The sequence below is a fragment of the Lissotriton vulgaris genome, chromosome 7 (assembly GCF_964263255.1).
Source record: "Lissotriton vulgaris chromosome 7, aLisVul1.2, whole genome shotgun sequence".
Classification (NCBI taxonomy): domain Eukaryota; kingdom Metazoa; phylum Chordata; class Amphibia; order Caudata; family Salamandridae; genus Lissotriton; species Lissotriton vulgaris.
Genome location: NC_141695.1, coordinates 617,254,436 through 617,268,267, shown reverse-complemented (window position 1 = coordinate 617,268,267; position 13,832 = coordinate 617,254,436). Strand labels below are relative to the sequence as shown.

Here is a 13,832-nt window from a genome sequence, read left to right as displayed (position 1 = left end):
GACGCGGGGTGATGCGCCCTCCAAATGTCCGTTAAACCCCAGCGGGTCTGCCAATCTTGACGACCCTTAGCCGTACGCCGGATCGGGGAGCGGGGGATGCGAGCGGTCTATGTCCACATCCACTACGGAGTTAAAGTCTCCCCCCAGCAGGAGGGGCCCGGCGAAAAAGTGGGCCAGCGAGCCCGATAACCTGGAAAGGAAGGCAGTCTGGTCTACATTAGGAGCATACACACAGCAAACGTTCAGGTCCCTCCCTCCTAGAGTGCCTGAGATGGCCACGAAACGCCCCTCTGGGTCCAACACTGTCCTCGTGACCTGGAAGGGGACTCCTGCCCTAATCCATATTAGTGCCCCCCTGGCATAAGCAGAGTACGCCGTGGAAAAGACCTGCCCTCGCCACCTACGCTGAAGCGCCGCCCCTTCCGCCTTGTTCAGATGCGTTTCCTGCAGCAGCGCCATTTGCACTCCCCTACGCACTAAATAAGCATGGACCTTGTGACGCCTGGACATAGTGTGAAGCCCCCTCACGTTCCAAGTAACACATTTCAAGTTAGCAACATCAGCCATTGTCCCAGAGTGTTCTTGCACAGTCTCCCCGTTCGGGTCCCCACAAAGAAAAAGCATCAATCCTCCCAGCGCTGATGGCGGCCATTTTCCCCAACCAAAACCAAACCACCCAAAAACCAACAAGGCCCCCCCCAACCACCCCAGAACAGGACCCAAACTGCACCATCTAGATCCCATCCAAACCTCGACGTATATCAACCCCAAAACCCCCACTAGTCCTACGGTCGCCACCGTAGGAAGGCCTTATGGGCCAGGTGCGGGCTGGGCGGAGGCAGTGGGCCCTCGTCGCCCAGGCTACCAGGACTATAGCAAGCCCCCCCCGGTGTCACAACCTTCCGGGGCAAGAGCAGAGGCCCCCCAACCCTCTCTCCTTCGTTGTCAGCAATAAAGAACGGCAACCGCCTCCCCCCTGCCGGGCCCCGACCCAAAACAAGGCAGCATACCCCGTTACCCTTGTCCGTCCAGAAGGTCCTCCACCGATTTCGGTGTGATCACCGGTGTATGGGTACTGTCTGCCACTGAATCCTCCGAGTCCGATGGTGCCCCCTGAGCACCCGGGTTTTCTTCCTCCTCCTCGATGGCTTCACCTCTTGCTCCCGACAGCTCCGACAGAACTTCCAACACTCCCCTCCGCTCCGATGATGTCTCCGCAGTCGAGGGCCCTCCCGTGCGGCCGCGGCGATTCCTGACCCTCTTGGATCGCCTCCTTTGTTCCGGCTCATCCTCCTGTTGGGTCGAGGCGCCAAAACCATCTTTCCCTGTCCGATACAGTTCGAGCCAGTCACAGACCTCCTCCGGGGTGTCGAAGAACTGGGTTTTGTCGTCGACAATGACGCGGAGCTTTGCAGGAAATAGGAGTGAATATTGGATGCCCTCACTCCTGAGTTCGCGCTTAACCGCCAGGAAGGAGAACCGCTTGCGCTGCGTCTCGTAGGTGTAGTCAGGGAAGATGTTCACCTGACTGTTCGCAACTTGGAACGGGCCATTGTGCCTGGCGGCATTTAGGATCAAGTCTCTGTCCCGAAAATGTAGCAACCGCGCCACCACCGGCCTTGGGGTACGTCCCTGCTGTGGGGGCCGTGCTGGGACTCTGTGGGCCCGTTCTAGAGTGTAGAAGGAGGACAGACCCTCCGGGACCACCGTGTCTCGGAGCCAGGACTCCAAGTATCGCACCATATCGCCATCCTCGACTTTTTCCGGCAGGCCCACCACTCGAATGTTATTCCTCCTGTTGCGGCCTTCCGCATCTTCCGCCCTCCGTTCGAGGGTCTCGATTCGGGATAAGGCATCCTTTATCGTCGCAGCCAGGGTTCTCTGCGCCGGTTCTAAAGTTTTCACCGTGCCCTCCACCTCCTTGACCCGGTCCGAGAGTTTACCATGGTCCGCCCTAAGGAGGCCCAGGCCCGTCGCCACCTGAGCAATGTCCTGTTGGAGGGCCGACCGAGTAGCCTCTATTGCCTCCAGTACACGGTCGAACTGTTGCTGCAGTGGTGCGCCACCAGGTCTTTTTGGGTCTCCATGCTCTTCCTTGTCCTGGGCTTCAGAGTCCGAGGTAGTCTGGTTGGATCCCTTGGCTCCTTTAGGCTTCCCCATGCTGCCAGGGGCTCTCCGTGAGGGTCCCGGAGTAGGCGTCTCCGTGTACAGGTGTCGATCACGACCTTCCCGGGAGTTCGTTCTCACGTCGGGCATGGGCGATCTCCTTCTCCAGAGCCTGTGGAGACTCCGCCGCTTCGGCTCACGCCACCGCCACGGCGTCCGAGGGCACCGATGAGGGGGCGGAGACAACCGTCGCCGGGTCAGGCAGGCCCGTTCACCCACTATAGCTCCGGGGTGAGGGCCACCAACTCCCTCGGTTGATCTGTGGCGCCAGAGTGTCGCGCCTCCCATGTAGTTGGAATGGCCAGGAAATCGTAGCTAGTTGCGGAGTCGCAATGCGGACCACCGCCTGGATCAGAGGGCACCCGCACTCGGTGCCCTCTAGTACGTGGGCACCCGCCCGGTCGTCTAATCGAGTATGAACCCGTTGCAGAAGGTCCGAGCCTGTCAATGTCCAATGTCTCAAACAACCGAGGATGGTGAAGCCGGGTGCCAGTCGACACCCGCGAGACCACTTCAACTCAGTAGTTTCGATCAAGGGGACAAAGGAGTCCGGGCGCCATGTTGGGTCGCACTCCGCAACTCCGCAAACTTCGGCATTTCTTCGGAGTAACCCCCGTCCAAACTCCGCCAAGGCCCCCGGCAGGGTGTCGTCGTCTCGCTCAACCGAATGCGGGGTCTGGGGTGCCCCTCAGCCTCCGATGTTCAGGATAATCTCGGGCTTAGTCCCGGAGCCGAGCTCTCAGGCGACCATCGCCATCGGCGCCCAAGCCACGCCCCATGGAATTCATATTAACCATGACCCCATTGAGGTGCACTATTTTGTCCAAGACAAGGGTTCCTTCTTGGGTCATCCTTGTAACACCACTAATTTCTCCAAATTCACACTGCATGCTCATTCAGCAAGACTCCTTTAGCCGGCTGAGATGATGGGCAGTACTTTTTTTCCCACGCTGTTCGCTTGCTAAAGAGTTGTAACACTAGGTATAAATCTAGACTTGGCTCAGTCATATTTCATTGAAAAAGGGAAAGAAGGACAATACAGAAACAGGAGGAAAAAATGCAATGCGCTTCATGAACCTCTGTATTCCACATGATGTTTTTGCTTTAAAAAAAGTGTGAGTATCTGTGCTCTAGGACTCCATTTAAGGCTGAAACGTGGTCAACGATTATATACATTCATACTCCTCACACTCAAGACACTCAACGCACCATTCCCCTTTGTAATATGCATTATTGAAATGTCCCATACATTCCTGGTGCATCCTGTCAAATCTGCCTGTTTCCTGTTCGAGTGGTGCCAGCTTATGCCAATATTAGAGCATGACATCCTACCTACTATTCCCGCTATAGAGACTTAAAAGGTAACCTCTCTTTGTTTAGAGTGGCAGTGTGGCACCTCCGATTTGGGAAGGATAGATACTGTTACAGCCATTCAGTGTCTGGCGTAGCCATCTGAAGTCGCAGCACCAGTCAGTCAAAGAATGTCACTAAACAGCAGCTCTGTCAGGAACCACCTTTATTGAAAAACAGTTGGAAGGTGACGATTGTCATATCACTACCGCAGATCAGGGGTCAAAGAGGAAAGTTTATAGACCAGTAGGTCTGTGTTCCCTCATTAATAACTATATATACCAAAAGACACACCTATAGTCTCATTCATGTGTTAGAAAAATTCATATGCAGTGAAGCCAGACCTCTCTCGAAACTGACTCCCAGGGCGAGCTCTCTTTCGAGTCGAGGTACCGACGGACAGAGCGGGGCCTCCTTCCTGAGCAGCCTGTCAGGTAGAGGTGAGGCAGGGCTATCCTACAATTGAGGATACCTTGGGTATAACCTGACAAAAGAAGGATAAACAGGAATACCGGTGTTGTATAAACTTTATTATTTTCACATTTTGCAGCAGCAATAGCACGATTATATCTGGTCCTGAAGAAAGCCACTTATACAAAGGTTTGATCAACAGGCTGAAACATGTTGACCACAAAGTGACAGTGGTTGTATATCCATACCACTGTGCTGTCTCATTTTAACCCTGTCAGGTAGAACACATTAATAAAACAAATGTCAGTGATTTCTATCTAGGCAGTTTTAACTCACCTTCTATTCTTTTTTCACACAGCGCTGCAAATCTCACTACACTCATCATCTCGCATATGGGATTAGTATCCGTCCCCTTACCAACAAAATATCTCTGAGCTCCTTCCTTAAACTCCGAAGTAGCAGCTCCCAGTGTTGACTAGGTTTTCTACACTGGTAAGGAGGACCCATATGATTAAGCATGTCACCCTCGGGTGAGTGAGGGTTCTAATCCTTAAGGTATGTCTCCCCCTTAATGATAAACATCACTTAAGTCAGTTTCGAGAGAGGTAGGGCTTTACTGCATATGAAGTTTTCTAACACCTGAATGCGACTATAGGTGTCTCTTTTGGTATATGTAGGTGACGATTGTCACCAATGTCGAACACTGTGTAAACAGTAGGCTGGCTTGTCATTACTTTTAGTCTATTTACGTACACGTTTATGATTAGTTGGCAATCTGCTCCCCATTTAGAGGTAAAAAGTGTGAGGTTGAAGATGTCTTATTCAGAGAAGAGCTGTTTCTCTGTTTCTCATGCGTCAAAAACTTATCACTAAAACAGACAGCCTGCCTTTTTATTGAAATGCGTACAGAGGGTCTGCTATGGCTCTTTAGAATGTTTTTCTTTCCCTTGCCCTACTCTCATTCCAATTCAAACGTATACATTATTAAAGTAACGGTGCATAGTCTGGTTTTGGACCTAGTTTCTCGACTTCCACCCCTTCCCTTCCTTGGGATTATACACTGTATTCCTTGACGTCCTGTTGCCAAACACTAGCAAAACACCCACTCTCCAGATACTGCCTCCTGCCCTTCCCCTTGCCAGACACTATTTCCTGTAATCAGTTTCCATATGCAAAAACGTTGGGCCCATGTTTTTGGTTTCCACTCCCCCAACCTACCTCCCCAGGCACCACCCATGGAGCCGCATCTACTTTCTGGGCTCTGGTCCCATAACCATTCATTCACCAGAACATTTAACTCCTCTCTATCCACAAACACTGTTTAATAACAAATCGTCCTTCAAGACTTTGCTGTCTTAACTATCCCCCTCGCCATACTGTTGAAATATCGCACTCGTGTCCTGACACTGTCCCATAATCAACTCCTTCCCAGACAGTGGCTCAAAACCAGTTCCTGGTCACCAGTCTCTAAGCCTTGTAAATTGCGCCTCCTCTCCCATATTGGCCAGCATAATCACCCTCACTTTACTCATAACCACCACCATAACCCAGACAGAATGCAGGTTCCGATTGTGCCATATGACATAATGACCCACTCTACAGATTCTCCTGCCAGGAGCTATTGTCACCAAAAAAGTACCCTCCACAACCACTTTACATATTTGAATAAATTACACAATTTTGCCTTCCCCGGAAGTATGATTACTTAACCCATGTACCACACTCTTTTTCTGCAGTTGATTCCTGGAGTAAACTCCAAGAGGCGGCGTCTGGGTTTTGACTGGGGCCCTGGAGAGCTTCTGCTATGTGAGACATGGTTTTCCAAAAAAGGTGAGATTGTTTGCAGAAACTTAACTTAAATTGTATTTGGCATCTAGAAATTCTTTCAAGCCACACTCCAGACCTGCCAAGAGAACTACATCTTCAAAAAGCAAAAATCATATAAGCACATATTAAACTAATAAGATACTAGGGCAATGGAAAAACACAACACATTCTGAATCCTAACTGTTGCGTAGCAGGAAGACTGACTTGCTGTTATATTAAGTTAACCTCTTCGCTGCTGATGACGAGCTCAGCTCGTCATCAGCCACGGTAGTCGTGTGCTGATGACGAGCTGAGCTCGTCATGTAAAAACGGCTCTTAGAATTTTGCCCCACACAGCGGGAAAAGCCGCCGCAGCGATGTGGTTAATTAAAACAAATACATTACTAAAAGCACAAATTATTTATTAAGCGTCAATCAGATTCTTGTTTACTCTTACAGATGCTAAAATAACATTACTTCCAGACAGCTGTGTAGACCATTTGATACTGTACTTCAGAGTTCAGTTGAAATTAAGACCATAATTAATTCATTTTGCACCAGAGCGCCTCAGGCACTTTATTTCCCCTTTTCTGGCTTGCTTGCGAACTGCAACTTCAATTATATTCCAGAATGTACATAACTACCACTGAAGCAGAAAACGTCTTATTGATGGTCGAGTTAAAATTCCCTCTAATAAAATCAGATTTTAATAATTTAGGCTCGAGGCCCTTTCATTTTAGTGCACAATCTTAGGTTTATCATAACTTCTCTGCCACAAGCTCAGAAAGCAGTGTCAGCAATATGTTGAGCAGTACACACACTGAAGCTGAATTCAGCTGCTTCTACTTGCATAAATCTGAGGCACATGAACCCAATTCTCGCTTTTAAGTGGAGATTATAGGTAGCGTTGGATACCAAGGGCCCGATGTAGGTCGCCCAATACCGGTCGGTAACGGCCGATTTAGGCCGTTACCAACCGTTATTTGGCTTCTGACATGTAGGTGGCTCTGAATTTACAGAATCGGTATATTTACCGATTCTGTAAATTTACCGCTTCGGTATTTTTCCGAATCTGTAAATATACCGATTCTGTAAATCCATATGTAGGTGGCACAGTTTGCAGTGCCACAGGCCTTTAGGAATTCTTGGTAAATTACCGAATTCCAGTGTACATGCACATCTGTGCATGTACACCTATGCCATGTGACACACGGACATGCCCTTAGGGCATGTATGTGTGCCACATGGCACACAAGCCTGCAATTGGGGTGCTACAGGGTGTCAAAGTGACACCCCGTTCCCCCTGCCAGGATTCGGTATTTATCGAATCGGTAAATACCGATTTGGTATTTACCATTGATTCCTATGGGCTTCAAGGCACATAGGAATCAATGGGAAATACCGATTCGGTATTTACCGATTCGGTAAATACCGAATCTTACAGAATCGGTAATTAAAAAATAAAAATTACCTACATCTGCCTACTCCCAATTTACCTACTCTTAAATACCGAATTGGTATGATTCGGTATTTAAGAGTAGGTAAATCGGAATTGCCTACATCTGGCCCCAAGTATGCTATAATTTGCGCTTGCCTATTAAAAATCTTTCTTGGTGGCAGATATATATATATCACACACTCCTGGTTTAAATCCTTCCTTGATGAAAAAACCAGAGTCGAAGCCCCAATATTGTACGGTGCTTTCAGATTTAATAAGCAGAACAAAACACCCAACGCGTTTCGAGATCAGCCGATCTCTTGCTCACGGGTGGAGCTTGCCAGTACCATCATTCATTTAAAGTGACATACTTTGTTTTGAATTACACCACGTGATCATAGACACAGAGAAAACATTGAATTAATGCAGTGTCCCCAATAGCTCAAATAAACGTTTCCTGTAAACATTCATAATATATCATTATCCAGGAAAGGAAAATTACAGTGAAAGTCACATATCATTTGGCAACCGTATTTACAAGGCAACCAGTACCGTCAAGGTATATTTAGTGTTCAACAAAAGTTCATATTGGAGCCGTGTGAAATTACACAATGCCATCCTGCTCGGGCTATTTGTTCCCCGGCAGCAGTTGCTATATTTATGTTAAGGCACACAAACAGTGAGCATATATATAGTCCTTGGTTAACAATACCGCCCCAGTGGGCTTATGCCTAATAGCTCGATTTTGCCATTACAGTGGCTTCCCAAATTCAGCCCAAGTGGGCGAAATCATGATAAGGTTCCAATTCCTGCAAAAAAAGAGAAAAGGGCATTGCTGTATATAACCATTGTTTCTGTACAGATCTGTGTACCATTAAAAACTTTTAAAATACCAGAATTCAGTTACCCAAGAAGCAGCAGCTATTTCAATACACCAAGTATAACTCATTTCAGTTCGAAATTATAATTTCTTCGTCTTCGACAAACCATTGTTTAAACAAACCAGGGGGGTGGCGATGGGTACTTGCTTCGCCCCCAGCCTGGCATGTCTTTATCTGGGCTGGTGGGAGGAGCTGGTGGTGAATAAGATCTCCCACTTCAGTACCCACGTCATCCTCTGGAAAAGATATATTGATGACATTTTCTGTATTTGGAAGGGCACCCTCCACCAGATACATGAATTTGAATCCATCCTGACCCAGAATTCCCTTAACCTGAGGTTTACCAGTGTTATCAGTAAAGAACAGTTGGAATTCTTGGACATAAAACTTGAGGTCATTGAGGGGTCTTTAAAAAGTTCCTTATTTCGGAAATCTACCGCAGGAAATAGCCTTCTTCATGCGGGTAGTTGTCATCCCTCTAGCCTAAAACGCAGTATACCAGTAGGCGAGTTGATCTGATCCAAAAGAAATTGTAGCTCGGCTGAAAGCTTTTCCAGAGAAAGTAAGATAATGGTGGAACGGTTCTCAGAGAGGGGCTACAATCAAAAGGTGATCCAGCAGGCCTTAGCAAGGGTCAACACCATGGACAGAGATGGGCTGTTAGTCCCCAAACACCACAAAACAGATGAAAGAATATGTTTCATCACTACATACAATAGCCAATCTTGGAAACTGCGTAAATGTTTAGGCAAATATTGGGACACACTTAAACTTGATAAAGATATAAAAGAAGTCATTCATGACATTCCCTCTTTAACCTTCAAGAAGGCTAAATCCTTAAAGGATGTATTGAGCACCACATTGTTAAAAGAGAATCACAGGACAAACACAATACACGGATTTTATCCGTGTCGAAGGTGCAAGGCTTGCAAATTCGGCAATAATTGCAAAACAATACAACTGTCTAAAGAACGCTGTGCACACAAGATCACTAAACATCTCAGCTGCACTACTAAATATGTTATCTATGCACTGGAATGTCCGTGCAATAAATTCTATATAGGGTGCACCACTAAACAGGCCAAGTTGAGAATTTTGGAACATCAGCGAGCCATCAGGAATGTAAATGAACAATACCCTGTTGCTAGGCATTTTGCCGAGGAACACAATAAGAATCCCAACTTGATGAAATTCTGTGTCCTGGACAGCGTAGAGAGCAATGAGAGGAGAGGTAACAGGTGGTTGGAGTTGAGAAAATTGGAATCTAAGTACATTATAATGTACAACACAATGCAGCCTGTAGGACACAATTTGGGGGAAGAGCAAGCAACTTCACCTCCAGAACTGAAATGAGTCATACTTGGTGTATTGAAATAGCTGCTCCTTCTTGGGTAACTGAATTCTGGTATTTTAAATGTTTTTAATGATACACAGATCTGTACAGAAACAATGGTTATATACAGCAATGTCCTCTTCTCTTTTTTTGCAGGAATTGGAACATTATCATGATTTCGCCCACTTGGGCTGAATTTGGGAAGTCCCTGTAATGGCAAAATCGAGATATTCGGCATAAGCCCACTGGGGCGGTATTGTTAACCAAGGACTATATATATGCTCACTGTTTGTGTGCCTTAACATAAATATAGCAACTGCTGCCGGGGAACAATTAGCCCGAGCAGGATGGAATTGTGTAATTTCACACGGCTCCAATATGAACTTTTGTTGAACACTCAATATACCTTGACGTTACTGGTTGCCTTGTAAATACGGTTGCCAAATGATATGTGACTTTCACTGTAATTTTCCTTTCCTGGATAATGATATATTATGAATGTTTACAGGAAACGTTTATTTGAGCTATTGGGGACACTACATTAATTCAATGTTTTCTCTGTGTCTATGATCACGTGGTGTAATTCAAAACAAAGTATGTCACTTTAAATGAATGATGGTACTGGCAAGCTCCACCCGTGAGCAAGAGATTGGCTGATCTCGAAACGCGTTGGGTGTTTTGTTCTGCTGATTAAATCTGAAAGCACCGTACAATATTGGGGCTCCGACTCTGGTTTTTTCATCAAGGAAGGATTTAAACCAGGAGTGTGTGCACTATTGAGGGGCTGGCGAACCCAGTCGTGAGCCCGCCGTCACAAGTGGCTGAAGCACGCCATCCTAGCGTGTGTATATATATATTTCAATACTAATGTGGGCTTAAGAAATTGATTTATTCAGTAGAAAACTGCTTTAAGCAAGTTAGATTGACTAAGAAAGCTATTAAGGTTATCAAGTTTATAATGGTACAATACTGAGCTAAATATTAGTATGGAGCAGAGTTTTTCTTCTATTCCTTGTAACATTAGATGGGTTGAGAGACTGGGGTCGTGCTTATACAAGGTAACCATTGCATGAGATAAAATCAATACTTTTGTGTTCAGTTAGGATAAGTGAGCTTTACTTTATATAGGCGCTGATAGCCTTTCCCCTATATAATCCTATTTTTCCAAGGTAGGTATGCCACGACCCCCTTAAACTACTTTATCCGAATTTCTTCTTCCCAAAAAGAGTTTTTTGTGATTTTAATGGTATTTACAGTATGTTTATTTTGGGAATTTAAATTGATACTGCCTTCTAACAGTCAATGCAGCTTCACTGCAGTATGGTGAAGCTGAAAGTGGCTTATAATTCCTATATGATTGTCCCTAACGTTCGTGGCAATGAGCGTACCTTCTGCAGTGATGACTCCTGCTCTGCCATAGAGGCAGAAACCTGAGAAGGCTAATTGGCACCCTTATTCCACACCCTGGTTGGTGAGAAGTTTGAGAGGTACACATTTCCTTTCTCACAAACAAATCCTCACCATTGTCCACGTATACATTTGTTAAACCCCCTCTTACACTGCCATTCAGTAGTATCCGCCCAGGGTTGCTTTACAAGTAATTAATGGTGCTGCAGATCACTAGCAGGATGTTAGTAGACCTGCTTAAAAAGTGAATGAGATATACATAATTAGAAAGCAATGTATAGACCAACCCAAAAGGAAACCTACAAACCCAATAACCTAAAAGGTATAAAACATTACTTTGAGGGATAACCTAAAAAAATGTACCTTAACTTTGAACTCGTAAATGTAGCATGAAACTTACCCAGTAGTGCTCCCCGTTCACATCTAGCAATATCAAGCCGTAGAAGCGGTTTTAAATGCAACATTAACAGAGGGTGGCTTGTTTCACCAAGCTTTGTGTTATAAGTTTCAAGCAATAGACTTCTAAAATCCAGATTTGTTTTATTTTGTAATGTTTATATTGTTTCTAATGTTGAAGTACATCATAAAAACCCAACATGACAGTGAAACATAAATTGCAACCATGTGTGTTAGTAATGAATTGCCATATTGCTATTAATAGCCAGCACCAAAACACAGACCATGCACAAATTATAATTTCTGCATATATAGACGTTAAGGGTGGGTTTGTTTTTCACCAAGGTTGTTCATATCTTAGGTAAGGTACTTGTTTTTATGGTATATATTTTCTTAACTTTCCTTCGGTATTTGACTATATTTTCTATCAGAGGATGCATTCATAGTTATTTGTATTCCTTGGTGCAAAAAAAGTACGACTAGTATTTTCTACATTTAACTATATGAAAATGTACGTAATTCAGAAGTACATTTTTGTTGTAGCCCTGTGATCTACACATCATGTTATTTATTGACTTTCTGTAACATTTTAATCATGACAGTATTACTGTTTTGTTAGCATTGTTATAGTAGGAGCACAGGAAATTGACTTGGTGCACAACTGTATATGCTTCATTATACTTCAACCAGTATGCTAATACTCTCTATCACTAGGGTTGAGACCGTAGTTAAGTTTACCTGGTGGGATCATTTGTTCCATTCAGTCCTTATTAGGATCAAAGCATGCAGTCAGCAAAATTGCGTTTTTCTATAATTTATGTAGCTCTTAATCACCATACCTACTCACACTGTCACTTGCTCAGAACTGGGACTGGTTCAAACGAGGGCTAGGTTACATGACGTGGCATATGCTTGTTGTCTTACACTTTCCAAACTTCTAAACTATACAACTGTTTGCCCGAGGGCCTACAGAGAGCAAAGCAAGCTAATCAAATATCTATTTTCAGTTTTCCTACATTTATTAATGGATACATGTATTGAAGCAAATTCATGGTTGTCTAAATTTATGTGGAGAAATTGGTGAAATCTGATAATAGACATTGAGAGCATGATTGGATTTGCTGTGAGGTAACTCCAAAAAACAGGTTGATGCTTGCCAGTGTATAATTTTATGTTTTAAATAAATAGTCCATAAGTCCTTTTCGCACACCCCTTTACAATTGTTACAAACAAAAAAAAGAAATGAGGAGAGTTGCTATAGGGAATTCATAAACCACATGTTCACCGGGCAGCCCTGACCCCATAAACACAACGAGAATACCACCTCTAAAAGTCCTTCCTAAGCTATATACAATAATACCGTGTCTAATGCTACACTGCCCAATATTTTCCGGGTTTACATGCTTCCAGCTTCCCACAGAAAAATATGCCTCGTCTCCTGTCACTTATAGGTTACATCCTTTTGTGCCTTTCCTCTCGGAGGGTGTTCTAAAAGTAGCAACTGTAGTACTTAGTTGGTCTCTGATTGGTAGGTGGGTGTTTCCAAGAACCGGCATATTTGCTCTGGTCACGGATAATTAGCATATGGCATTAGGAAACAGTGCTGCACTGTTATGAAGATGTTTCTTTGTGTCCTTCCAGGCATTTTTTATGGGGTCTGAACAAATCGCAGTGATGGTACCAAAACACAAAAAAAGATAAAAAAAATTATAAGATAAAACGGCCATTGAAGGATAGTATGATTGAGAGCATAATAAATGTATGCCCTTTTTTGGCACCTCCTTGAAGAAAAAGCAAAGGTTGAATGCACATTTTCCCTCATGAAATATTTGATGGTTTTCAGTCATATGATGCTTCTTGCTGGCACTGTTATTGACTGGTTCTAAAATGGATAGGCTAAAAAGGCAACTTCAAAATGGTGTCTGCACAACACGCTTTCTAAAGCCGTGCAGAAAAGGGTTGTAATTAAAGGTAGAAAAGACCCATTATTCGTCAAAAGTTTATATGTTTCGAATACCAGTTCAAAGGGGCTTTTTGAGGTTTTACCAAGAAACCTATTAAAGATGTATTTGTACTTTCAAAACACATTGCAGCCAAATACTCTTTAGTAATAACTGTTTCCGAAGCTCATCATTATTATAAACTTCCCCTAGGCTCAAGAGAGGCAGCCAGGACCATTCTTATAAGGACCAGCTTTACATAAATAAGGGTTCACTGCCCAGATATCCTGTGCAAGGTATCCTTTAGGACCCTCTAAGAGATCAACAGTGTCCCAGACTAACTACATTAGACTTTTGACAGGCAGATGTTAGGGATTTGCCGTAGTCCCATATGCAGTTGACTTTTACCTCCATGTTTGGCGTTAATCCCCTGGTTCTGCATTATAGTATCTTCATTGGTAATCATTAACATTCTAATAATTCCCTGCTATGTGTCTGACTCTGGAGCACATTTCATAGATGTATTGCCCATTGAAATATCACACAGTGTCGGTGTCCATCTGCCCTTATGATGAACAACAACTGGGCTATCAGGGCTAAGCTTTTTATTGGAAATCCATAGATGTACCTTAACGAGCAGTTTGAAGCCTGCCTTGCAGTGCCTCATATGCAAGAAAGATGTGAAAACCCACAAACGAGAAGGA

The 13,832-nt window shown here is 44.6% G+C and overlaps 1 protein-coding gene across 1 annotated transcript in view; it reads left to right on the top strand.

Annotated features, from left to right (window-relative positions):
* NUP85 (nucleoporin 85) overlaps positions 1-13,832 on the top strand; it is a 354,818-nt gene that overhangs the window by 53,109 nt on the left and 287,877 nt on the right. Inside the window, exon 2 of the mRNA XM_086930776.1 lies at positions 5,664-5,757. Coding sequence (XP_086786902.1) covers positions 5,664-5,757 — 94 coding nt within the window. The remainder of the gene's footprint in view (positions 1-5,663; positions 5,758-13,832) is intronic.